Here is a 26,505-nt window from a genome sequence, read left to right on the forward strand (position 1 = left end):
CTTCCAAGGTATTCTGGAAATAAGTTCAACAGCTTATATAGACCAACGAACACTGACTGCTTGTTTCCCTGTACTCTTGCCAACATAGGCTTTAATATAAGTTCTTTATCTTTGCCCTATTCTAATAGATACAAAAAATTTCCCTTTAATTTGCAGTTATTTTATGAGTAAAATTGTGAGTATATTCATAAATTTATAAACTATCTGTATTTCTTTTCCTATGAGTTGTTTGATCGTGTCTTTCATGGATTTCAGATATTTAATTTTTTGGTCAGCACAGCATTAAAGTTTTTTCTTTTTGTTATTGATATTTTAATGAATATTACAGGAATTAAATCTTTTTCCCATCATAGGTGTTGCAAGTTTTTTTTCCTACTTTGCTTGAATTTTGACTTTGTTTGTAGGTTGGTTATCCCTTATCTGAAACACTTGAGACCAGAAGTGTTTCAGATTTCATATTTTGGGATATTTGGGTATACATAATAAGATATCTTGGAGATGGGATCCAAATATAAACACAAAGTTTCATATATACCTTCATATAAACACAAAGTTTCATAAACACATATTTCATATATACCTTATACACATACCTGAAGCTAATAGTATATAATATGTTTAGTGCATCAACATTTTGTCTTCAGCCCTTCACACGAGGTTAGGTGTGGAATTTTCCACTTGATGCATCACATTGGTACTCAAAAGTTTCAGATTTTTGGAGAATAAAATAAGAATTAAGGGCCGGGGGATTAAGCTCAGTGGTTCTGCTGCCTGCCTCGCAAGCGGAAGGACCTGAGTTCAAACCCCGGTACCAAAAAAAAAAGAATTAAATGAGATTTTGGATTTTCAATTAGAAATATTCACCCTATAGTTTATTTTTCTTCTCAGAAGCTTTTAATTTTATCCTATGAATGCTTCTAGTACTTTCATGGTTTCAATTTTTTTGTTTCTTTTTTTTTGGTACTGGGGATCGAACTCGGGGCCCTTGTGCTTGCAAGGCAGGGGTTAGAACCACTGAGCTAAATCCCCGGCCCTTCAAGATTTTTGTTTCTAAATGTTTGATCTAATGACAGATTTAAAACATTGAACTATATAATTTTAGAAATAGAAAACTATATAACTAGTATCATCAGACTACCAACTCCTCTTCATAGCTCTGCCAAAATAATGAGCGTAGCACAAGGTAGCTGCAGCTGCAAATGTCTTTCTTATAGCAATAACCACCTTAACTTATTGGATAGAGGGGAAAGAAAAAAAGAGGTAGTGGCTTTGGGCATCATCTTCATAGCCTCACTTTTATCATCTTTCTGTGCCAATATAATTGAGCAGAGACCCGAAAAAGGCAGAAGATGTGAGACTGGACTTGTCCATCTCTTAGACTTGTATCACAGTTAAGTAATCACTATATCACATAAATGTTACATTTTTCTGCCATATGTCCCTTTGCTCATGATATTCTCTGTTCAAATGGCCTTCTCCCCTCCTCTCCACATCTTAAAATCCTATCATACTTTCTCACTGCCTGCTGTGCAAGCACAAGGACCCGAATTTGATCCCCAGTACCCCCCCCCAAAATCCTATTATACTTTCAAGGCTTAGTTCAAATGTTATCTCTTCTGTGATACCACCATTGATTTCCCTCTTCTGCGCTTTATAGAGTGTTTTCTTGCTCTTTTTATTGTTTATTTTTAATTATTTTAATTTTTAATTTTATTAGTATATGTTCTCACTTCATAATGATTACAATAGTGAGTTGGTAACATGGATGTAAGACTTTTTTTACTTTGTATTATCAATATATACCTAAATTTTAAGGTAAGAATCATACCTTATTTGCATGTCCTAAATGTATCTCACATACTATTGCTATTTAATAACAGCAGATGTTCAAAAATTTATTAATTATTTTAAACAATTTTGTTAACCAAGAGAAAAGACCAGTCTCTGGGAGCAAGACTGTAAGTACAGGACCTCCAGATCTTGTCCCTTCTGCAGAGTCAAGGCACTGCTTGTTGATGAGAGAGTGCAGAGATGAGTACACAGGAACTGAAGTAGGGTTGGGCTGGGCCAAAGGTGACAGTGCTACACAAAGCATTCAAAACATCCAGTTCCCCAGCAATTGAGCTGATTCAATGGACTAAAAATTAAACCAGATTGACTTGCACTCACCTATCTAATATCAAGCTTCTGTCCCTCATTTTACAAAGCAACTTTATTGAGATATAATTCACATGCCATACAATTCATCCATTACAATTAAATAATTCAATGGTTTCTAGTGTATGCAGTTATACAACCATCACCACAATCAACTGTAGAACATTTTCATCTTTCCCGTTTTTCTTCAGTAATTCCCCTCCAGTCTAAGTAATCACTAATCTACTTTCCTTCTATAGTTTACCTCATTGGATATTCATACAAATGGAATCATACAATATGTGGCCTTTTATGTCTGGTTTTTTTCATTGAGCATGTTTTCAAGGTTCATCTGTATTGTAGCATGTATCAGTACTTCATTGTTTATATTGCCAAAAATATCCCATTGTGTGGATGTAACACATTGTATTTATTCAATCATTAATTGATAGACATTTGGAATGTTTTGGCTATCATAAATAATGGCACTATGAATATTCATGTATAAGCATTTTGAGTGAACATATGTTTTCATTTCTCTTGGGTACCTATATACTCAGGAGTAAAATTGCTAGATCATATGGTAACTCTATATTTAACCTTTTGAGAAATTATTAGACTGTTTTCCAAAGAGGCTGCACTATTTTACATTTGCACCATTTTACATTTTCACCAGTAGTGTTGAGGACCCCAATTTTTCCACATCCTTGCAACATTTGTTATTATCTGTCTTTTTGATTACAGCCATTCTACTGGGTGTGATGTGGTATCTCAATGCGTTGTGGATCTGCATTCCTCTAGTGATTAGTGATGTTCTTGTCCTTATTAGTTATTTGAACATCTTTGGAGGAATGTCAATTCAGATTCTTTGATCATTTTAATTAGGTTATTAATCTTTTCAACATGAGAGTTCTTTGTCCTAGACACAAGTACCTTATCAGATACATGATTTGCAAATATTTTTTCCTAGACTATGGTTGTTTATAACTTTTTTGAAGGGGCCCTTTGAAGCACAAAAGGTCTTATTTTTTTAAAGTTCTTATTTTTGATAAATTCCAATTTATCTTATTTTTTCTTTAGTTGCTTATGCTTTTGGGGTCATATGTAAGAGAACTTTGCTTAACCCAATGTCAGGAAGATTTATTCTTATCTTTTCCTGTAGATATTTGTTATGGACTGAATTGTATCACGCTCAAATAAATTTATATGTTGAAGCCCTAACTGCCAATGCAATGGTACTTGGAGTTAGGGCCTTTAAGGAGATAAATAAGGTCATTAGGGTGGGGTCCTAATCCAATAGGACTAGTGTCCTTATAAAAAGGAGAAACATCATGAGCGCAGGCACAAAGAAAAAAAGCCATGTGAGGACATAGTGAGAAGGCAGCCATCTTTAAGCCAAGAAGAGAGGTCTCACCACAGACCAATCCTGCCAGCACCTTGATCTTTGAGCATTTCAATGAAGTTTATTTTCCCTACAGTATGCAGCCTCTTCAGAGAGTATAGCCTTGGGAAGGTGTACTGTTACCCTAGGAAAACAGGCTGTTAGGAGGGGCACCTCAAGCATCTCTTTCCCTCATCTGTTTAGTGTCTATTTCTATTGATATTATACCAGCTTCCTGCCTCCACTAATTTCAACTGATTGCTCTATAGTTATATACAATACCCTGAGGTACAAATTATTCCATAGTCTCATGCAATTAAATTCAGGGCCATTTTCAGGTGATTTTTGAGTCATATCTTTATGAGACACATTCTAACACTAGGAAGACTCCAAGACTAGAAAGACTGTTTAGCTCTTTCCTTGTTCTGTTAAAATTTTTAGCTACTATATGGTTTAGTATCTTGCCCTTGTTGAGCAATTAATATCCTCTTAATTGCTTAGAACTAAAAATTTCCAGTGTTTCTTGAGAGTGCCCTTAGGTCTGAACTTTCCTACATTTTCTTCCAAAAAACCCAATTCTCTTGGAAGAGCTGGAGCTTTGTTCTTACAGGTTATCTCTTTTCCCAAGCAAAATTTCTATTCCTGTACTCCATAGCTAGTGATAAGAGCAGTGACCCATTTTGTTCTGGAGTGACATTCCTATTTTTCTGAGTATGGGCCAGGGCAATAGCCTCTGATCTTTCTAGCTTGCCTCTTTCAATGTGGGACTTCCACCCTACTAAAGAGGTGGACCAAGGGCAATCAGAGCCCAGAATTCTCACCTGCCTGGGGTACGTATTCTACCCAACCAGGGCCTGGGAGTAGGGAGGAAAGGCCTTCTAGGTTCTTGCCTGGACTAGAGCTTCTGTAACATGTAGCTGGGGAAGATGAGAAATCGTGGCAATTTGCTTCTCTTGGGGAAATACAGGAGCCTTAAACTGGAGCTGAGGGTAGAGGGGCACCTGTGCTCTTGGCTATGCTCACTTTGAATAATACTTTTGTCATGCTGAGTTGGGGTTAGGGAGGGAGTAGGTTGAGACCCAAATGGCAGTCCTTCACTGCTCTTACCAAGATTTAGTAGATTTCCTGGAAAAGTGTTTTTCCACTTGCTATGTGTCCTCTGGACAATTTCCAATGGCTTTAAAGAGTTGGGCTTTTGAAAAGAATTTTTAGCATTTATTATTGTTTTGCTGAGGGAGGGTCCATGATGTTCTTCATGCTACCATTGTGTAAGTTTCAGTCAGATTTGATCTAAACCTATCTTAATCAAGGTTGAAATTAAGTATTCAGAAACATGATTAGTACTGCTAAATATTTTATGAAGACCTTTTATAGTCTATCAATTGTATTTCACACAGGACTTTTTCATTTGCAAAGCAACTGTCTTATATAAATTCTGTATCATTTCTTTCCTGATGTATTTCACTAACTTCTTAATTAGTCTTTCATCTTAATTTTATCCCCCTTTCTATCTATCCTCCTGCTCCTGGGGTGAAACATTGGAAAGTTCCTTGATTATCTACCTTGAATGGATCTCTACTGATTGCAAACTAAACTCCAAACTATTTGCCATGGTGCACAGGTCCTCAAACAGCTAGCCCCAACTTTCTGCTTTTATACCTTGACATTTTTCCAGATGCATCTTATACTGTAACTATAGAAGATACCTCGTCTTACCTTAATGGCAAGTACCTTTCAAACTTTTGTGCTGTATTCATGCTATTCCTTTCCCTTTTCTGACTTGTGAATTTCTACTTATTCTAACATATTTTTTCAGAGGCCTGATCAAATAATAACCATCTTATTCTAAGCACTTATCAAAGTCAGCTGATTGAGTTGAAAATCAAATGTTAAAGGAATCAATAAACATCTGTTGAACATAATTTTTTTTGTATATTTCTGCTTCAGTTATGGACTCAAAATTTAAAATCACCAAGGTTAGGGCCGGGGATTTAGGTCAGTGGTTCTGCCACCTGCCTCACAAGCGCAAGGTCCCGAGTTCTATCCCTGGTTCCAAAAAAATAAAAAATAAAATAAAAATAAAAAATAAAATCACCAAGTTTAGTCACTGTTTACTTTGTAAAAAAAACTCCAGAGCTGTTATTAAAATATTATTAGAAATGTAGTTACAGCTGCTGTTATATTTAAGTAAATTAAACCTAAAAAATATTTATTCTGGGAGAAATTTCCCTTCCAAAAGGAGACCATTTGCGGGTAGGTACAAAGTTCACCTTCTGAGATGAGTGTTCTAGAGAGAGAAAAGAGGAGTGTTTATTAAATATTTATTTCTGTAAGCAGAGGACAAAAATGTGAGGAAATTCCCACTTTGGATGTCCTAAGTGCGAAGGAGCTCTTTAACCAGGCAGGAAGAGAAAGAAATTGAAGTGCAAGAGTGTGGTACTGGTGGGGGTGCAGCTCACTGGAATAGTACTTGCCTAGAGTGAAGAAGCCCCTGGGTTCAATTCCGAACAATGAAAAAAGTGGTATTATTAACCTACTCGGAAGATGTGGGAAAGATCTTATTAAATTTATAAACAAGATATAATGAGATTCATTGCTCTCTTCCTCAATTTAGGATAAATAAAGAAAGTTGTGGTGTTTCCTTTTTATAATACTGGGGATTGAATCCAGGATCTTTCCACTGAGTTAGGTCCCTAACCCTTTTCTATTTTTTAAAAAATTTTATTTTGAGACGGAGTTTTGCTAAGTTGCCCAGGCTGGGCTCTAACTTGTGATCCTTCTGCCTCACTTTTCAGAGTACTGGGATTATATACCTGGTTTAAGAGTTACGCTGTTTTTTACACTACCATTTTTCAGGTCAGACCTCTAAAGCTAATAACAAAACCACCTGGGAGGAGTTTATTATTCAACAATAAAAAATAAACATTCAGATTCTGATCAAGTAGGTAATCCCCTAAATGTAATACAGATGCCTGAAGACATATCTTATTTATAATATATTCATAAAGAATATATAGACTAAAAAAATAAGCAAAACAAAAGAATATATAGACTAAGTGATTTGGTTTATACTTATACTAATGTAGGTTTATCAGTGTATAGTATAAGAACCAGAAACAAACCCTAATCTTTCCTTCCCATCCCCTCGTATCTGAGGATTAATAGACAGCAACAGTACCTGTCTAAAGAAGATTTACTTCAGACTTCCTGGTTCTCCTTTTATAAGAATATTCATTAGCACCCCAGACTTGTTTCTCAACACAATAGAATATTAACTAGACCTCAAAGAGTTGTTTTCTGCACAAATTTTCAAAATGTCATTGTTTTCAATATGCTTCTTTGAGCAATATAAACAACCATGTTATTTTCTGGCCAATACCTTTGGAGAAAACAAGTGTGCCAGAGCAAGAACTCCAAGCTCAGAGGCTTGTAGTACTTTTCCCCTTAAACTGACCTGAGGCAGTCATTTGTGCTAAGAAGAGCAGGTATATGGAGGTAGCATCCAACTGCAGGTGTCCCCACTGGTCATCACCCACTACAGTGGCACAAGTTTTGGTGTTGTACTTGGCATGGAGGCTATCTTTAGTGCTTTGACTATATTTGAAGGACTCTACTTTATCCACCTGAAAAAAACAAAGACAGCAAAAGAAGGATATTTAGAATAACTGATCAATATGCTACATTTTTCTAGTATTCTAACATATACCATTGAGTGCTATCTTCAGGTAATTGTGAATATTTAAAATGCATTGTTACTTTTTCCCAACACTAATATAAGTGGGAAAGACTTACAATTTTTCAATTGAAGCAGTTTAATCAGAAAATAATAACAAATGGTCAAAAATTATTTCTTATTGATTCTCTTTCACTCTTCATATGGTCTCTTTGCCACACTGTAGATATAAACTGAGATTCAGAGTATTTGAGTGAGAACAGCTTAGTAAGAGTGAACTTAGTGTTGTACATTTGTTACTGAAATTGAGGTAAGAATTTTGAGGAAAATTAGGAAAAGATGATATATTATGAAGAAGTAATGAAAGAAGCTGATGAGATATACACAGAATGATAGAGATAAAGTATGACAGAAAGCTGAAATTAGAGATCAGTAAGGAAACACTGGAGGCTGGGGATGTAGTCCAGAGTGTGTGCTTAGTAGGCATGAGGCCAAGAGTTCAATTACCCTACTGAAAAAAAAAAGTTCAACAGGGAAATGTTGGGCAAAAAAACCCTAAAATACTTGGTCCCTGAAATTTAGATTTGATTATTTATGCCTGTAATGTTTGATAGTAACTACTATCCCTTAAACATAATTTATGAAATTAGTAACTTTAAACCTATTTGGTAAGGTAGAAAGTGCAAATATCTAAATTACAAAAAAAAAGTAGCAATGATGGGAAAAGTGGATAGTTGTTAGTGCAATAAAGAGAGCACTAATAAGGAAAGTCGGAAGTCTGCAGTCAATTTCTTTCTACTTTAGATTTGTTGTGTTTCTCTTGTGTGTCAGTTGGCAATCACTTTACCAAACTGGGGCTCAATTTCATTGTCTAATGAAACAATCTCAACTCCAGAAAATGAAGTCAGATTTGATGTGTGTGACATGTTTTAAGATCTAGGATAAAATAATTTTTTACTAAAATATTTTTGTACAGAGAAAACATAAACTCAAAAGATAAATGGTAGACTGCTAAAAAATCGGCAATGCATGTAACAAATGATTCATGTCCCCACTATATAAAAACTCTTCAGTAGGTAAGAAAGAGACAACCTAAAAGAAAAATAGGCAAAGGACCTGGTAGGTACTTATCAATGAGGAAATGCAAAATTTCAATCTACACATGAAAGGATGCTCAACTTCACTCAAGGTCAAGAAATGCAAATTACTGCAAGACCAAGACCCTTTATCTCCAATCCTAAAAACCAAAACACTTTGCAAAGGTTTTTCAAGGAAGTTTTACTGTCAAAACTCATTTGGTGGGAACTGGGTGTCCTAAGTACTGTGGGGTGAGCCTGTGTTCTTGTCAAGCTTCTAAGAGCCAGTCTACTACCAGGAAGGGCCCACCATGGAGACCAAGGGAATCCAGCCTCTGCTTCCACAGGAAGAAGGCAATTACAGTGAGGAAAAAGATGAACACCTCCCTAAGTGATGGTTTTAAGAAAGGGATATTTGACAGCTGAACAAGTCATGAAAATTAATGTAGAAATAAAGGCTGCCAAAGTAGATGAAGAACCAGCTCCTGCTGATGGAAGAATCATGTATCAAAAACCAGTCAAGGGTCCCTCAGATGAAAAGTGTTCAGGTTTAACAGCAAACTCAAAATAAAATAAAATACAATAAAATAAAAAGGCAAATGAGAATGAAGTAAATAAACACGATTCAGTTAAATAGAATTCACAAAAGCAAATCAAAAATAGCAGCCTCCTTTTTTTTTTCTAAGTTCTTTTATTGGTACATTTTAGGTATACAACTCATTTACATTTATCATTGGGTGTTTGTACCTGTACATGATGTATCTTGGAAGCAGCCCAGGTGCCCATCAGTTGGAAACTGGATAAAGAAGATGTGGGTTTTTTTTTTATAAAATGGAGTACTACTCAGCCATAAAGAACGAAAAACTAGAGTCATTTATAGCTAAATGGATGCATATAGAGGCCATACTCTTAAGTGAAATAAATAGGACACACATGTGGAAATACCGAATAGTTTCACTAGTGTGAGAAACTGAGAGTGTAAACAAGGGTTAAAATGATTAAAATGAATAAGCCTCCTTTCTTTTGGCAATAAAGGTGAAAGTGAGTGAGTGTAGACATCTTACATTTTAACAGTCTCCTTTGAAAGTATATGAGGTATTTTTTGTTTATTTGCTTTGTTTTGTTTTTCTGAGGCAGGGTCTTCCTATGTAGCTCAGGATGGCCTTGAACTCACTATGTAGCCCAGGCTGGCCTCAAATTCACAACAATCCTCTTGCCTCAGCCTCCCAAGTACTGGGATCATAGGTGTGCACCAACATGTGCACCACTGGCAGAAGTATTTTTTAAAATAATATTTTCTTCTGTTTTTTAAAATAACATTTTCCCAGTTTTTCAGGTTTATTATAGAAAATTGAGAAAATATAGCAAAAATGAATAAAATAAAAACTGTCTATCCAGCGATACTGCTCAGACTAGAAATACCAACTCTGTAGAAGTTAACTACAATTAATGTTTTGTTTATCTTTTTGTTTTTGTTTTGTGGTATTGGGGATTGAACCCAGGACCTGTGCACTGAGCTATATCCCAGCCCTTTTTATTTATTTTTTAAATTTTGAGACAGGTCTCCCCAAATCACTAAGTTGCCTGGGCTGGGCAGAGTGATCCTCCTGCTTCAGCCTCCCATAGTACTGGGATTACAGGCAGACATCACCACAACTAGCTGTGATTAATGTTTTTTTCCCATGTGTAGAGCTATTATATACACAGATGTAAGTTATATTTTTTAAACAAAACTGAGATTGTATTATATACATTCTCTGTCCTGCTTCTCATTTGGTACTACATTGTGGGCATTTTCCAAATTAGTAAATTTCAAAGACCTGACATTAATAGCTACAGAGAATTTCATAATTAAACAGACTCCCTATTGTGTCTTCATCATTAGTTGAACACCACTTCCGGTGGGGGAAATGATAATATACCTCGTTGAGAGTCCCTCCCCAGCTCCTACTAAGGGAGGCCATGTGACTCAGTATGGAGAGTTAAGAGATGCAGGTAGGTGCCTGCTTAATAAAGCTGCTAGGTATTTTGATACAAACAGACAGGTAGGGCAAGCGCAAGCCTTTGCTATATCTGTTCACTTTGCTTGGAGTGCTGACATGAAACCTAAGAGTACCAGAGCCAGTTTTTGGCATAAGGAAGACAGCTACTTGCTTTGGGTATTACAGTGGATGCCTAGGGAGCTTGGATCCTGATGGACTGCTGACCTCTGAACTTACTGATACATGAGAAGAAGGAATACACTGCTTGTTTAAGCCTCTGTCAGTTTTCTGTTACATGCAACTGAGTGCAATCCTAAGCGATACAATAAATCCCGGTCAGGCATTCTTGTACAAACACCTTTATTTCTGAGGGTTTCCTTAGATTGAATTGGTAGAAGCAGAATTACTACAAAGCATTTGAGTATTTTATAAACTATTGATGTTCACTGTCAAATTGCTAGATGTTTTTAACTATTTTATTCATTTCCCATCCCAAGAGCCCACTTCATCTCGTCCATAACAGTGCATTGGGAGTTAGGACTTAAATTGCAATAAGAGGGTGACTTAATGAGCCAACAGAGTCCCCTGGCTATTTTTACTTTCTGCCCTGTGGGGATCCGCTGCCTGTCTGTGGCAGAAATGCTCCCCCTCTTTGCTGGTACAGATCTTCTTGCTGACCCATTTGTCTTTACTAATTTGGTGGGTATTTTATACTTAAAATGCGTCTGAATTGGGATGTTGAAATTTCATCAGAAATGCTTGAGAAGGTGAGCCAATCCCAGCACCTGGAAGGAGGCTCCCCCACCACCATTCCACGCTCCTAGGTCAGAGAAGGTGAGCAGCAAGGGCACCAGAAGCACCCCCCCCACTGTGGAAATGAGAAGACACGTAAACAAGCCTCAAAAACAGATGTCCAGGTCACCTATAGCAACCCCAAAGGGAAACGAGATGAAGCACTCTGATACTCAACCACCTGGACTCTCTGAACTGGCAACAAAAGAGGATCTGGGGAAAATGAAATTAGAAATAACTTATCAGATAACAGCAAAGATTCTGCCATAGTGCAAGACATGATTAATAAATCGAGAGAGGACACAGATAAAAAAATAGAGGAGCTGAGGAACATGATGGAATCCCAACATAGGAAACAAATGGAATCCATAAAACAGATGCAAACAGATTTCCAGGAGATTGAAAACTCCATTGAAAGTCTGTGCAACAGAATGAACCAATGTGAGGATAGAATTTCAGATATAGAAGATAAGGTTGCAATTAGGGACCAGGAAAAGAAAAATTGCTTTAAAATTGTAAGGGAACATGAGAAATCAATCCAGCAGCTGCTAGATGATGCAAAGAAGAATAACATAAGACTGATTGGAGTCAATGAAGAAACAGGAGAGAGTGCAGATGACATAAAAAAACTGTTCACAGAAGTGATGACAGAAAACTTCCCAAAGAGGGGAAAAGAACTTGACATACAGATAAGTGAGGCATATAGGATGCCAGCTAGCCTTGATCAAAAAAAAATCTACACATAGGCATATAATAGTTAGGATTCCAGAAACCCAACAGAGGAACAAAATTCTACAAGCAGTGAGAGAAAAGAAACAAATCACATACAAAGGAAAGCCCATCAGAATCACAGCAGACTTCTCAATGCAAACCCTCAAGGCAAGAAGATCTTGGAGTGATGTATTTCAAGCCCTAAAGGAAAATAGCCTCCAACCCAGATTGATGTACCCTGCAAAACTATCTTTCAAAATGGATGGAGAAATAAGACACTTCATGATAAAGAGCACCTCAGGAACTTCATGAATATCAAACCAGCACTCCAAAAAATTTTAGACAATACCATGGGAAAAGACAATGAGGATCACAACCCCAGGAAGCCCAGCAGAATGAATCCATTGGGTGTGACAAATTAAATGCAAAGGGAGAGAATCCAACAAAAAGAAAAAGTCATGACAAGGCTTTTAAAACTTTTAACTTCATCTCCCTAATGAGTGTATAATTCAATCTTGTTATTGTACTGATTAGTATTTTTCTGATTCTAGAGTTGCACACCTTTCCTTGTGCTATACTGGCTATTTATCACGTTCTTAGGTCTACTTTTTAATTGGGTTGGTTATTAATGAGCTGGAAGAGTTCTTTATATATTCTGGTCATAGGTTATATACATTGTAAATATGGTCTGTTTAAGGACTACTTTTCTTTTTAATGATGTCATTTAAAGTTCTAAATTTTGATGGAATCTCATTTATCAATTTTTTTCTTTTATACGTCATGTCTTTTGTATCCTAGGTAGTTCTTGCCTTCTCTAAATTCATAAACATCTTCCCTTATAATTTCTTCTTGAAGTTTTATACTTTTAGGCTTTCATATTTAGGTTCATAGATCCCTTCAAGGTATTTTCATGTATGGAAATAAAGGGTTGAGGTTAATTTTTTATATACGGATACCAGGTGTTCTAGTGCCATTTGCTGAAAACACTATCTCTTCCTTGGCTCTTGAATTGAGTTTATATTCTATAAAATCTTAATGTTAAATAATCTTTCAAAACTCAGTGGACCATATATGTGTGATTCTGTTTCTGGAGTCTCTGTTTTATTCCAATGATCTATGTCTTTCCTTACACCAACACTGCCTTAATTACTGTAGCTTTAGAAGAAGTCTTAAAATTAGGTACTAAACGTCTTCCAACACTGTTTTCTTTGTTTGTTTTTTGTTTTTTTTTTCTTTTTACTTTTCTAGGTCCTTTGTACTCCTACATAACTTTTAAATTTCAATATCCAATTCTTCACTTATAGCAAATATACACAGACCTGAATTTTTATATATACCTTGTGTTTTCTAATCCTGCTAAATTCAAATACAAGTTCTAGGGGCTCCTAGAGATTTCTTAGTATTTTCTCTGTAGATGATCATTTCATCTACATATAAAGATTTTACTTCTACCTTCCCAATCCTACCCTAATTGTATCATTTTATTGCCAGACTATTTTGGTTTGGGCCTATGTTTCAAAGTTTAATGGACAGATGAAGAGTAGGCATATCTGCCCTTGGTTCCCCACCTTAAGGAGAAAGCATTGTATCTTCTCCATTCATATGAGGCATTCTTGTTGGAAGTAAGGAGTACATGTCTTTAATCTGTTGAGAAGTTTCTGTTCTATTTCTAGTTTCCTGATAGCTCTTACCATGAACAGGTGTGGAATTTAGTCCAATACTTTTTCTCCAACTAGTGACAGGATCATATGGCTCTTTCCTTTCCTCTGTTAAAATGATGACTTTTGGGGGTGGATTTTCCAATGCTGAACCAACACTGCCATCCCTATAATAAAACCACTTTCTACATACTGCCAGATCTGACTTCTAATAGTTTGCTTTGTTAAACAAATTTCTATCTATGTTCATACATTTTTCTTCTATTATCTTTATCTAGTTTTAGTATTAGCACAATGTTGATTGCCTAAAATGAGGGGAGAAGTGTTCCTTTTTTTTTCTGCTTTAAATGAAAAAACAAAACAAAACAAAACAAAACAAAAAAACAAAAAAAAGCCCAGTGCATTGGCCTTGGATTCATATCAGGCCTTTAATTTTAGTCAATTTGATGTTTTGGATTGGTGTTTAATAGTTAAATTTAATTGGCATTTTCTTTGCTCTACCAGGAAGAATAAACTGTTTTTCATACATTGACTATTTTACATTTCTTGGATTAATTTTTTTGTTCATTTCCATTAGTATTCTCATGTTTTTCTTATTAATTAGTGCATTATGAAACCCAATTATCTTCTTTTGCTGATCTATTTCTGAACCTTATTAATTTATAAGTTGTGTAATCTATAGTCTTTTTTAATTTTTTGTTCATTTCCATTAGTATTCTCATGTTTTTCTTATTAATTAGTACATTATGTAACCCATCTATCTTATTTTGCTGATCTATTTCTGAAACTTTCTTATTAATTTATAAGTTGTGTAATCTATAGTCTTTTTTTGTTATTCTGTTTCACATAAGGAATCACTTGTAAAAAGCATCACTTGGGCCAGGGATTTAGTTCAGTGGTTCTGGCGCCTGCCTTGCAAGCCCAAGGTCCTGAGTTCGATCCCCAGTACCAAAAAAAAAAACCCCCAAAAAAGCAAAAAAAACCCTTCACTTGGTAGCAGTACTAGATTCAAACCGATATAGGACTGTTTATAGACTTTATTCCATTTAGTGTCAAAGGACACATTTCCCTTATAGATACATTTTTTATTATAGAGTACTGTTCTAGATCCACTGAAGGAATAAGACATAGTATATGGAATGTACCTTTTAAAAAATCTGAAAAATTTAATTCTTTTAAAATTTATTGTCTTTATAGTACTGGGTATCAGGCCCAGGGCTTCACACATACTAGGATTTACCACACAGCTGTGTGCTAGCCCTGAAAAATTCTTCATTCCAAAGTTGATCTGGCCCTGAGGGTTTCAGGTGAAGGTTTTTAGACCTATATCATCTTTTACCCTGTATAATAATTGCATGTACAGTAATAATGAATCACATTAAAAATCATTTGTAAAAGGGAGAAAAAGACTAAAAATATTCCAGTGGTAACTGGATGGCAAAATTATAGGTGATATTTTCCCCTTGATTTTTACAAATTTTCTAATATCAGTGTGCATTATTTGTGAAATTGAAGAAATATAAGCTATAAGCATTTCCTAAGGGGTAGAGATACTATTATGATGTGCTTTTGTTAGAGAGCAAATTGTTACCAACACCATACCTGTCTGATCATGCAGTGCAGCAATCCCCTCATCAGCTTCACTACACTCTGCAGAAATAAATGGAAACAAGACTGTTATAAACATCCTTAGATGCAAGAACACTTACTCAGCAACTGCAGTTGGTGCCTGACATTTTGAGAACAAGTAACTCTATCCTGGGTTCCTATTTACATGGCATTTACTTTATAGGTACTCAGAAGAGCAGATTGCAGCAAAAAGTGGAACCAAATGCTACAATGTGTGATTATTTCAAGTTAAAAAATAATAATACAAGTTTTGGTAGGTTTTTGTAAAAATAAGCCAACCATTCTAGTAGAGGACATATCACCTAGAGGAAAAGGGTAAGGTAGCCTCAAAATCCTAAGGCTCTGAGGATATTCTAAAATCCATCCTATGGCCTAGAAAAGGCTCATCACATTACGTCTATCTTTTCTAAACTAGCAAAGAATTAAAATTTCATAGAAATAACTATCTGGACATTTTTCCCCAAGGAATAAAGTGAATTGTAACTCAGAGTAAGTGTAAAGGGGGATTGTTAGTATGACTCAAAACTTTCTCCGTGGGGGAAAAAAGAACAGACTTCTTAATTTTTCAGGCATCACTACTTTTCTTATTAGGGCTTAAAAATTTCTGAAGTACTTTGTTTTCCAATCATAACATTCCAAAATTCTGACTACCAACTATATCACACATGAGACTATTTTTGTCCTCTTCGAATGGCCTTTATCAGACATTTTTGCCTTCAAGTTCCAACATCAGCAGTAGAATGGATAGGTATGTTTTGGAAGCACACAACATTGAAAATCTTCAGCAGTTCTCTAAGAAGCTTTCTATTTCACAGATCAGACAAAATCCAACCAGATTACTTCAGGGAGTGCTGGCTCAGAGGTGGCTTCAGGACACCTCTGAAAACTAATCTGTTTAGGAGATACATCACTCTGTTATTCCTTCAAAACATTCAAGTGGGACTATAAGCAATAGGCATGATAAGAATAAGCACTTATTTTTTGAGGGCATTCAAAGTTATTTCTTGGTATGTGCTTGCAATATTAAATTATATTTATCTTGGGAAATTGGTACATATACATATCACATTTAATCATTTTTACTTTACCTTCTTTGGCCTCTCCTTTCTCCCTCCATTCCTGGGTTCTCTTGCCATCTCCACGAAGTCCACCTCCCTGTTTTCTAACATTTCTCTTTCATTTTGCTTTTAAAATTGTTTATATTTGGGTTTCTCATATAAGACAGGATAAGTATCTATTAAAGTATGATCTAACTCTTTATGAAGCTTTTTACTGAGAGAAAAGTAATTTTTTTCCTTGGGAGAGTCCTCTTTCTTGAGTAATTTTTGTCTATAAATTGTCTCCTCCCTTTACTGATAAGATTTTTTAAAAGATAAAGAACAGACAGTACATGATCTTGTCACATTTGAAAGCCTATAGTAGTTATTATAAAGAAATGGACTATAACCCCTACAGGAAAATCGCCATCATTACTTTTACTTTGACCCTAATGAAAGAGACCATCTCTTTAATATAATCTGTTACTCAAAAGTATTTAACACACCTGCTCTGTGGGGAGACTTTGGTCAATTCTGATACATGTCACCACATACTCAAAGGTTTCTACCACATTCTTTCTTTTCCAACATTCAATGAATGAGAGTGAGAAGCAGGGGCAGGGGCTTGAACAATATTTTCTTAAAATCAACAACACATAGTAACTCGTTTTTCAACAAGTTGAAGACCTACAATCAACTAGTAGAGGACTCAGCTTTTATATCATTCTGTAAAGAAGCCAGCACCCTGGGATCACTTCATTGGCTTCTTTACTATTTCACTATTTTAGACACTTTATCTCTTGCCTGCCTGTCAACTCTCTTTACCATTCAGCCCCACTACTATCATTTAAATTTACTTTAATTTAAGCAATAAACTTGCTATCCATTTTTGTTCTTCTAGAGTGGCCATTATTAGCCATTTTGTCTTCAAGTTCCAATTTCAAGTCAAGATAATATTAAAAGGAAATGGGGCCGGGGATTTAGCTCAGTGGTTTCGTCGCCTGCTGCGCAAGCACAAGGACCCAAGTTCGATCCCCGGTACCAAAAAAAAAAAAAAAGGAAATATCTGGAGACAGGAGTGACAAGATTTTGTTTGCACTCAAACTAGTTATTTTCTGATTCAAGTGTATTATATACCATTAACTGTACATCCACTTTCATATACCAGTGCTGCTACTCACATCAAATAACACCCTTTCATCTACTTTTTTCAGGATATAGATCTATATATCTGTGAAGTGACAATATAAGAATATACGACTGTACACAATCCCCCCCCATATATATAAACCAGATGTTTACTGAACCTCTGGAAGATTTTGTAGAGCATAAAGGCAAGGAGATACGACAGATTTGTTAAACAAACACGTATAGCACACTGTACCTAGGAATTCCTAATGAATCTGTCCTATCTGCCCCCCCCCCGTATATATAAACCAGCTCAATATTCAGTCTGTTGGATGGGTATGGTTGGCTGCTTTTAGCCAGATTTATAGTGAGAATTTGTAACAAAAAGCAGAACAGAAAAATTTAAACAATTTAAATTTTGGCCAGAAAACACATGGAAAGCACATGGAAAGGTGAGGTCAGAGAGGAGGCGTGGTTTTCAGAGATTAGTACCATTAAAAAGAAACCAAGTACTTTGAACCAAGACAAGAAGATGCCTTGAGGGCATTTTAGAAATCAGCAAGACCTCACTCACTGCAGGCTGAATGGTGCAAAATTATACACCCTTCCATCTGATAAAAGAGTCTCTGGGCCCCCTGCTCAAATTGGGCTGCCTAGAGAACTTATTTCTTGGGATTCATTTCACATGATCAGCTGTCCGGATATTTAGAAACCATGGTCCATGGGGTCCTGGCTACTACATGAGTTTGTGGCAGATCTTGGTGACATCCCCATGATATTGGCTCTTCAGGCATGCAGAATGAAAGAGTTGTGTAGTCATGAAGGTGTCCTCACAGATTTCAAAGGAAGGCCCTGAGAGGCCACATAATATGTCCCTGAGAGATAGATACATGAAGCTGTGCGAATGAAGCCAGATATGCAGTGGAGACTTCGGAAAGTTGTATATGCCAGGAATGCAGAATATCTGCTGGGGAAAGCAGCATGCAATGAGCATAGCCAGGACAAGAGAGAGGCCATGTGGGCTGCAGCTGGCAAGGCCATGGGGTGAGGCTGCTCAAACCCTTTAGGACTTACTTCTCACCACCATGTTCCCTTAATGCTGGACATAGAGCTAACAGACCTAATGTTTGCCCTGCTGAGTTTTGGTCTTGCTTTGGTTCTATTCTTTTCTATCCCCTATTCCTCTCTTTTGGAATGGGAATGTTCATCCTGGATCACTGTATACTTGGAATATGTAACTTACTCTCTGAGTTTTTCAGGGATTCACACCTAAGAGTTTGCCTTGAGACACAAAGGAGATTTTGACATGGACTTTTGAGCAATGTTAGAACTACTGAGTCTTTGTAGAAGGAATTATTGTGTTTTTGGTTGTACCTATGATAGTTACATCATGTTAGGTAAAATTATGACCTTGTTATTGTCTATATCTTGAGATTAATTATGGTTTAAGTTGTGTTTGGGTGTCAAGTTAACAAGGTGTAGAATGTGGTTGTTAAGCTTAATTGTAAATTTGAGTGGACAAAGGCATTGCTGAAGAACTGATTGGTCCATCAGGGCCCATTCATAGTTGAATGTGCTATTAGGAGGTGGGTCACTGGGCATGTGCCTTTAGAGGGTATATCTCTTGCTGATACTCTTCTCCTGTGCTCTGCTTCCTGGCCACCATGAACTAAGCAGCTTTGTTCCATCATGACCCTCCACCATGATATTTCTGCCTTGAATCTAGCTAAATATGAACTGAGCCCTCTGAAACTGTGACGAAATAGGAAAGCTGACTAATACAGCACTTATCTTCAATTACACAACATCTAGAGTACTGTCTTAATGTATTGTAACTATTTGTTTATATATCTGCCTCCTTCATCAGACTATGAACTCCTTGAGAAAAGGGAGCAGAAACCAGGCTCAGAAAAAAAGACCTTTAACTCAATGTAATAACTCAATGTACTAAGCAGGTTAAAAAAAATAAACTCATGTCTATAAGTAACTCTCAAGTGGCTTACCAAAAAATCATCTATGGGCCGGGTAGTTAGCTCAGTGGCACCACGCCTGCCTTGCATGCGCAAGGTCCTGAGTTCGATCCCCGGTATCTCCCCCCCAAAAAATCATCTATGTATGTGTGTATGTATGTGTACATCGAGAGGTGTTTTCAAATATGAAAAAATGTTAACTGGTGAATTTAGACAGAGAATATGTACAAATATGTCCATTCTACTGTTCTTGCAACTTTTCAGTTAAATTTGAAATTTTCTGAAATTAAAGTGTAAGGTAGGTTTGGGCATGTAGTTCAGTGGTAAAGCACATGCTTAGCATATACAAGGCCCTGGACTCAATCCACAGCACCAGAAAAAAAACCTGTAAGGGTTGCATATAAACATTTGGTCCCATTTTCTTTTTTATATCTATTATAAGGCCTGGAACATGAAAATTACACAGTCTGCTAAATGAAAACATGAATTTGCTGAATGGCATGAACTGTAAGTGATCTGGAAATTTCAAGAAAGGAGTCCTGAGAAAGTTATAACTGTACAATTAGGAGGGACAGGAACCACAGAAAAAGTGGATCTGTGTTGGGCTTTCATAGAATGATATTAGTTCATGAAGGAAACAGGAATGTGGAAGAAACAGTGCCCCCCAGTTTGATGGTAGCAATGTCCATGGCTCCCATGGAGGCAAGAAGCCAGACAAGACTGAACCTGAAGTCGCATAATCCAGGTTTTAGTTATGGCACCACCAAATTCCAGCTTCATCTGTTTAATTCAGTCCCTTCATAAAAATTTAAGAGAGCAATATCTAATTTACAGGATTTTATGAGAATCAAATACTGGTAATTTTGGGAAGAATGTTATACAATGAAAAGTATTTATGTAATGTGTTTGTTAGGTGTCTTTTTAAAGTGATTGTTACAGGAGTAATAATGATACCAACCTGATTGGAACTGGGATACAATGGAGAGCACTAGTATGATATAATATTGGAAATTAAGTGGTTTTTCACAATAGTATTAGGTGATGAAGGTTTAAATTAGGGTTGAGGAAGGAGAAGATGAACTCAAGAGAAATTATAAGAATCAACAGTCTTTTGTCTACATGTATCAATAAGCAAGAGAAGCCAAAAATCACCTTTCACCTTTTTTTATAAACACTAATACAAGAATTTCTTATTCTAGAAAGGCTTTACAATTCCTCCTACCTTAGATTTGAAACACACATTAGTACATCAAAGATTCTGAAAAATTAAACAGTAAAAAAAAATCTGTTTAACATGGTTCCAAACTTAGTTGGGCTAACATTCCACAGAACACACTACAGAAAATACTCCAAGTAGTGTTGCCAGTGTGATCACTAGAATGAGGACACAACTAAAATAAAAAGGGATGTTTGGTGAAATGTTCAGTAATTTATTCTATTTATTCTTGGGAAGGTGGAATTTCAGACACATTGAGTTTGAGAAGCCACAGTATATACAGGCAAAATTAATGAGCAGAAAAACGAAAACTGGGGCTTGAAATTGAAGATCAGAGTTAATCAGATGAAAATGTTGAAGTTATTCTCATAAAAATAATATCTAAACTCATGATAAAAGATGAGAAGCTACACAAAGAGAACAAAATTAAGGAAGAAGTAGAACTGGAGGCAGCCAAAGAGATCTCTATTTGTGTGACCAATTTTTATGGCTATGAGACTGTATTTACTTTCCTGGGAGGAAGGGGCAGTTGTAAAACCATACATGTGCATAATTCTGTTCTCAATCTAAATTATGGTAGTCACTTAAATTCTTGTTTTATTTTTCATCCAAATTCTCTTCAGGTCTCTGACATTATTTATCAGAGAAAAACCAAGGTGAGAGTTGGATGGGAAGGTATAAATGATTAATAATCAATGTTTTGTGAAAATCCATACAGTGATAGAAAGTTGGCAGTAGGTGGAAATTTAATCTGTAGATTTGTTGGATTCAATCCATGTTCATTTACAGGCCATAGATCAGTCATTGTCTATTCACACTAGATCTCTCTGTACATTAGAATCACTTGGGTAATTTTAAAAACTATTAATGCCCCTGGGGTCCATTTCCAGAGATTCTTATTTAAACTGTTCTAAAGTGGGGTCCAGTAAGGGTATTTCTGAATAGTTTCCCAAGTAATTGCCAATGTACAGCCAGAATTTAGAACCTCCCATCTAGACCAGGGACAAATCCAGTCCAACACTGTTTTTGTAAAGTTTTGCTGCAACATAACCATGCTCATTGTTTATGTATCCTCTCTGGCTCTCTTGTATTACAACTACAGAGCTGAGTAGTAGGTCAGAGAACACAAGTGACTTACAATGCCAAAAATATTTACTATTTGGTCCTTTTCAGAGATGGTTTTCTGACCCCAGATCTAGATTAATGGTTAATCAGGTTTGAAAAAAATTAATGAGATCTGATACAAAAATATATTAATACATAATGGAAATTCATAGAAACTTTAGAATTCTCAGAAGAACTTTTCTTTTTTGATGTTATATCCTATTTCCATAAGGGTTTGAAATATTCCAAAGTTACGATTGGGGTAAAATAAATTTTTTTTGGTAATATGAAAAGTTATATGATGGAACATTAAAATTTTAGAATGAACAATTCAGTGTTTCCCTACTTCTTCTTCTTCCTCTGTTAAATTCTTTCCACTTGGATCAAATAATGAAAAATGCCAACTTTGCAGAATGAATGATTGGTCAATAGGGAAAAACCACATTTCTTCTAATAGTATTTTTAAAAATTGATCAAATCGTACCAGGTATGTAATTCCAGTTCTACTGGTATTGATTTCTAGCAAAAACAAAGCAAACAAAAAACCAAAATACAAAGCAAAACACTCAAAGCAGGATGTAGGATGTGGTGGGAGGTGCTACAGGCATTATACTCCTCTATATTTTCTATACATCTACAATGGTATTATTTCTAGAAAAATCACAAAAATATTAATCTGTACTTCCCGGGGTAGAGGAAAAGCTCTCCCAATAACAGCTTGAAGGAAAAACAAATGCCTGCTGTTGTTAAGGACAACACCCTACAACATGTTGGTGCTCTTAAAAACAACCAAATTTTAATATTCTGATTTATAGATGAAGACTGGAGTTCAGATTGTCTAAGTCTGAGGGAGACCACATGAGAAAATGCCTGGTGTACAAAGAATCTTTCTCACTAATGGAAAAGAATCCACATGCCTCTTACAACTGACAGCCGAGTACCTCAACTCTAGAAGTCCCTGTAGCTCAGATGATCATTTACGTGGTTATTCAAGAGGATACAGTTCCCTGTGTGTCTAAACAGTTTTATAAAGGATGCTCAGTTACTGAGCAGGGCCTTAAAAGCGGGCTTACGGGGTAGTATATCTGCTGACTCTGACCTCAATTTGCCTCTGAGAGGAGGGGGAGGCAGCAACTGACTTTAAGAAGCTGTGGTCACAGCTATAAAAATCAAGTCTTTACTTGTGTCTTGTATGGAAGGTTTGCTGATTTGTTTCAGTTACACTCATATAAATACCATCAATTATTTTTCTAAAAATAAAGAAAAATAGTAAATATCTGCCCCCAAACATTCTGCTCAATGAGAATGAATTGGAGACTGCAAAAAATGTATTTAGAAAGAGGATCATTAATTTTAGGAAATATCCAAAGACAGGCTTTTTCAAGGCAATGGAACAGACTGCACCCTCTTCCTCTGCATCATCAAGTTTCATGTTTCCACTGCAAAGAAACACCTCAGTACAACACAAAAAAACTTTTTGGAGTGTAATTTTAGGAAAGCAAAGAAAGAGATACATTTTATTCAATTCGTGCTCCCTCCAGCCTGGCTACACATAGCTCCAGATCTCTTTGTATTTTTGTTTTCAATACCTGTTCCAGTTCATAGGCCTTTGCCTTATCTTCGTCCCGGTCTGCATTCTTCCGATAGGCCAGACCCAAACCCCACACGGCCAAGATACTGTACACATTATCTCTGACCCAGGCATCTTTCTGATCATAGCTGGCTGGAAGCAAACCAGTCACTGGATTCTGCAAGGCCGAGAAAAAGAGGACAGGCAGTTAACCATAGAGCATTAATTTTAGGAAACAAACTGTATGAAATGGTTTATTGGGAACGTTGGTCTTTCTCCTACTTTCCTACTTCTGGGTTTTATAACCCCCTGTTCTTCTGACTAATTGCAGGCAAATGCTATCTCCACCTCCCTAGCTTTGCTGAGCTAAAAGTGACAATAAAAACGTATATATTTAGGATGTATAATAGGATGATTTGATATGTATATATACATTGTGACTCGATTAACACAATCAAGTTAATTAACATATCCATCATTCTTTGGTGTAGTAAGAATACTTAATATTTATTCTCTCAGCAAATTTCAACTATACAATAAAGTATTACTAACTACAGTCATCATGCTGCTGTTTATTAGATCCCCAGAAAATACTCCTCTTTTAATGCAAAGTTTGTATTCTTTCCAAATACTATCTTGTGCACGTATAAAGAATTGACTAAAGCTTTACAAGTCCAAAATGTGGGTATTACTATGATAAAGTCACTATTGGGCTATTATTAAAAGAAAAGTTTTAACTTTCCAGTTAGAATCACTTACCAATAAAAAAAGAGCAGTAAAGGAGCAGAAAAAGATAATGAAAAGTATATACAGCTAGGCGTGGTTAGCACACCCCTATAATCCAAGCACTCTGGGAGACTGAGGCAGGGGGTTCAAAGTTCCAGCCCAGCATGGTCAACTTAGCGACTTAGTGAGACTCTGTCCCAAAATTTCAGAAAGAAAAAATTAAAAAGGGGTGAGAATGTAGATCAGTGTAAAGGCCCTGGGCAACTTAGCAAGAGTGGGTTTCAAAGTAAAGTAAGATAAAAAGTAAGATTGAAAGGGCTGGGGATGTCCTTCAGTGGTACAGCACTTGCCTAGCACTCGCGAGTAGCTGGGTTCAATCCTCAGTGCCATACTCACCATAAAAAAGTATATACAAGATGCTTTGACCTTCACAATAGTCTAGTCTTATGATGGCTAAACGTTCCCCTGCTTCTTTTCCACAGCAGGTTGGGAAGAGAAAGGAGATGAGGCCCAAACCTGGGGGTTGGGAAGTGTCAAGCTTCAACACATGTTGCCACTCTGCACCTGGAGCCAAGCATGGCTCCGGGGACACAGAGCTCCAAAACCATCCCTCAGGGGGTCATGGCTATTGGTGCCTGGCTCTGGTTCGGTTCCAGACCAGAACCTACCTTTCCTTCAGGGTTCTTTTATGGCCTTCCCACCTAGGGAGTAGGAGAACCTGCTACACACGCATACACACACAGACACACACATAAAACACGGGCTTACCTAGGGTCTCTGCCCAGTATACCACACTCCACATCCTCGGTCATCCCAGGTGACCCACGTACAATTACCTGGTGGCACAAGATGGTCTGATGCACCAGCCGAGCATAGCCGTCCAGCCGGACTCCAGAGTTACTCCGACTCCTCATCACGTCACGTTCCTAAGCCCTTCCGAAAAACCGCTAGGGGCCCAAGAAAGAGGTCCTCAGCCCCGCAGAAATGAGGTTCCAATGCAGCCGCCCTTCTCGCTGTGGGGAGCCCAAACGTCAGACGGCGCAGAGTCTTCCCACCGCTCCAGTCTGGGGCGGGTGGGTCCTGTGCAGGGCTCCCGGGAACTGCGGCCTTCGGTGCCTAACCCCAGCCCCCCCGGGCTTCCTGCGGTCTAGAGCCCTACCACAGCGCTTGCGTTGCCTCTCCTCTGCCTCGCTTAGTCGCCTGCGGCCTCTGCCTCTGGCTCCAGCATTCTCCGCTCAGGTCCCGGAGGAGACCGCCAGGGCCCAGATCCTGCAGCCGGCCAGGGACCACAGGCCACCCGCCGCAGCACCACCTCCACCTAGCCGGAGACGCGAGCTGGAGGCGGGGCGGGCACGGCGGGTCCTGGCAGCTGCGCGCTGGGCCCCTGGGGGCTCTGCAGCCCGCCCCGCTGCGGAGAATGTGTCACCGTAGGCAACGTGCTCTCAGAGGTTTATTTTCGAAACACTTCAAGTGACTATTTTAATTTTCCACACTTGCTGTACACACAGGATATCGAGAAGGCTGCTTCTTCTGCGGGACTAGTTTTAGGAACCTACAGTAACTTCAAAACTGAAAGGAAAGAAGCATTGGCGCTCAACATCTGAAGAATTGGATTTTCAAGTTCTGGGGCTGAAGGTGTAGCTCAGTTGTAGAATACTCGCCTAACAAGTACGAGGCCCTGGGTTAAATCCCCACCACGACAAATGAATAAATAAGTAAACAAATCGGAATGTTTATTGTACTTTAGATTTTGACTAAAAGCTTAGATTAAACTTCGCACTCCACCGAAATCAGACAAGAAATGTACTTAAGGTAAAATACTTTATTCCTTAAGAACGGACCAGTGGGCGAGTTTGGAAGTGAGGTAGGTGTCAGCAGTAGCGCGCTTTGCAGAAGCAAGTGCCACAGGCAGGAGGGGCACTGGGCTGGGAGCAAGCAGAGCAGGATGGCGGCCTTGGCAGGGCTAGAGCTGGAGATCTTGTAACAGCTTAAGAAAGCTCCCTGGGGTGCACATAGGTCACAAGGCTGAGGCAACAAAAAGTCAACTGAGATTAAAGGAGGACTGGAAGGTTGGGAAAGAAACTCACAGGTAAAGCAGATCACTGGCCTCAGGAGAATCCTTCTGCAACCGGCAGGGCGGCAGAGCTCCAGGGCTTTGGCTTTCCCTCTCTCTGGTCCCTACCCCTTGTTCTCTGCTTACCCAAACCACATAACACTCCCACTCTCAAGATGGTTTAAGTACCATCTACTCTCTGCACTGAAGGGTAAGAGAATTAGACTCACTAACCTTTTAAGTTCTAAGCCTTTCCTAGCTACCATGCCCAAAGCCACAAAGATTTTGCATTGTTAATCTTTCTTATTTCACTAACTTTCCTCTCTCTTATAAGCGCCCTCCTTCCCATCCCCTACCAACCCTCTCTGAATTTAGCATATAGCCAGGCACCTTGGAAGGTGGTTAGCAAATATTTCATAACGATAACAGAGAATGAAGGAATGCTCAAAAACTCAAATCTGGGACTTTCAAATTCAACAGCCAGTCAGTGATACAATTAGATACAGTGACAGAATTAACAGGCCAAATATTTTCCACTGCAGTCACTACCTACGCAAATGAAATGAGGGCTAATAATAAGCCATTTAAAGACCTCAATGCACAGGGAAAGAGAGTTTACTCTGGAGCAAAAATCAACCCTGCTCTGCCTCCAACTCCCTGACA

General features: G+C 37.5%; 1 protein-coding gene across 10 annotated transcripts in view; it reads right to left on the bottom strand.

Moving 5' to 3' along the window:
- Phka1 (phosphorylase kinase regulatory subunit alpha 1) overlaps nucleotides 1–25,895 on the bottom strand; it is a 195,132-nt gene extending 169,237 nt beyond the window's left edge. For 5 of the 10 annotated variants that reach the window (XM_021250510.2, XM_021250509.2, XM_004872676.4 and 2 more), the window contains exons 1-4: nucleotides 24,626–25,141; nucleotides 23,083–23,241; nucleotides 15,012–15,059; nucleotides 6,972–7,140 (exon numbers count right to left, since the gene is read on the bottom strand). In XM_021250510.2, coding sequence (XP_021106169.1) covers nucleotides 6,972–7,140; nucleotides 15,012–15,059; nucleotides 23,083–23,241; nucleotides 24,626–24,703 — 454 coding nt within the window. In that variant the 5' untranslated portion in view covers nucleotides 24,704–25,141. Of the gene's footprint in view, nucleotides 1–6,971; nucleotides 7,141–15,011; nucleotides 15,060–23,082; nucleotides 23,242–24,625; nucleotides 25,185–25,876 lie in introns of those variants that run through there. The other 5 variants (XM_087210546.1, XM_087210547.1, XM_004872674.3 and 2 more) reach the window with 5 other exon arrangements.
- Nucleotides 25,896–26,505: the final 610 nt, after the last annotated feature.

The sequence above is a fragment of the Heterocephalus glaber genome, unplaced genomic scaffold (genome assembly GCF_053883595.1).
Source record: "Heterocephalus glaber isolate CG9 unplaced genomic scaffold, H.glaber_assembly_v1.0 deba00001145, whole genome shotgun sequence".
Taxonomy (NCBI): Eukaryota; Metazoa; Chordata; class Mammalia; order Rodentia; family Bathyergidae; genus Heterocephalus; species Heterocephalus glaber.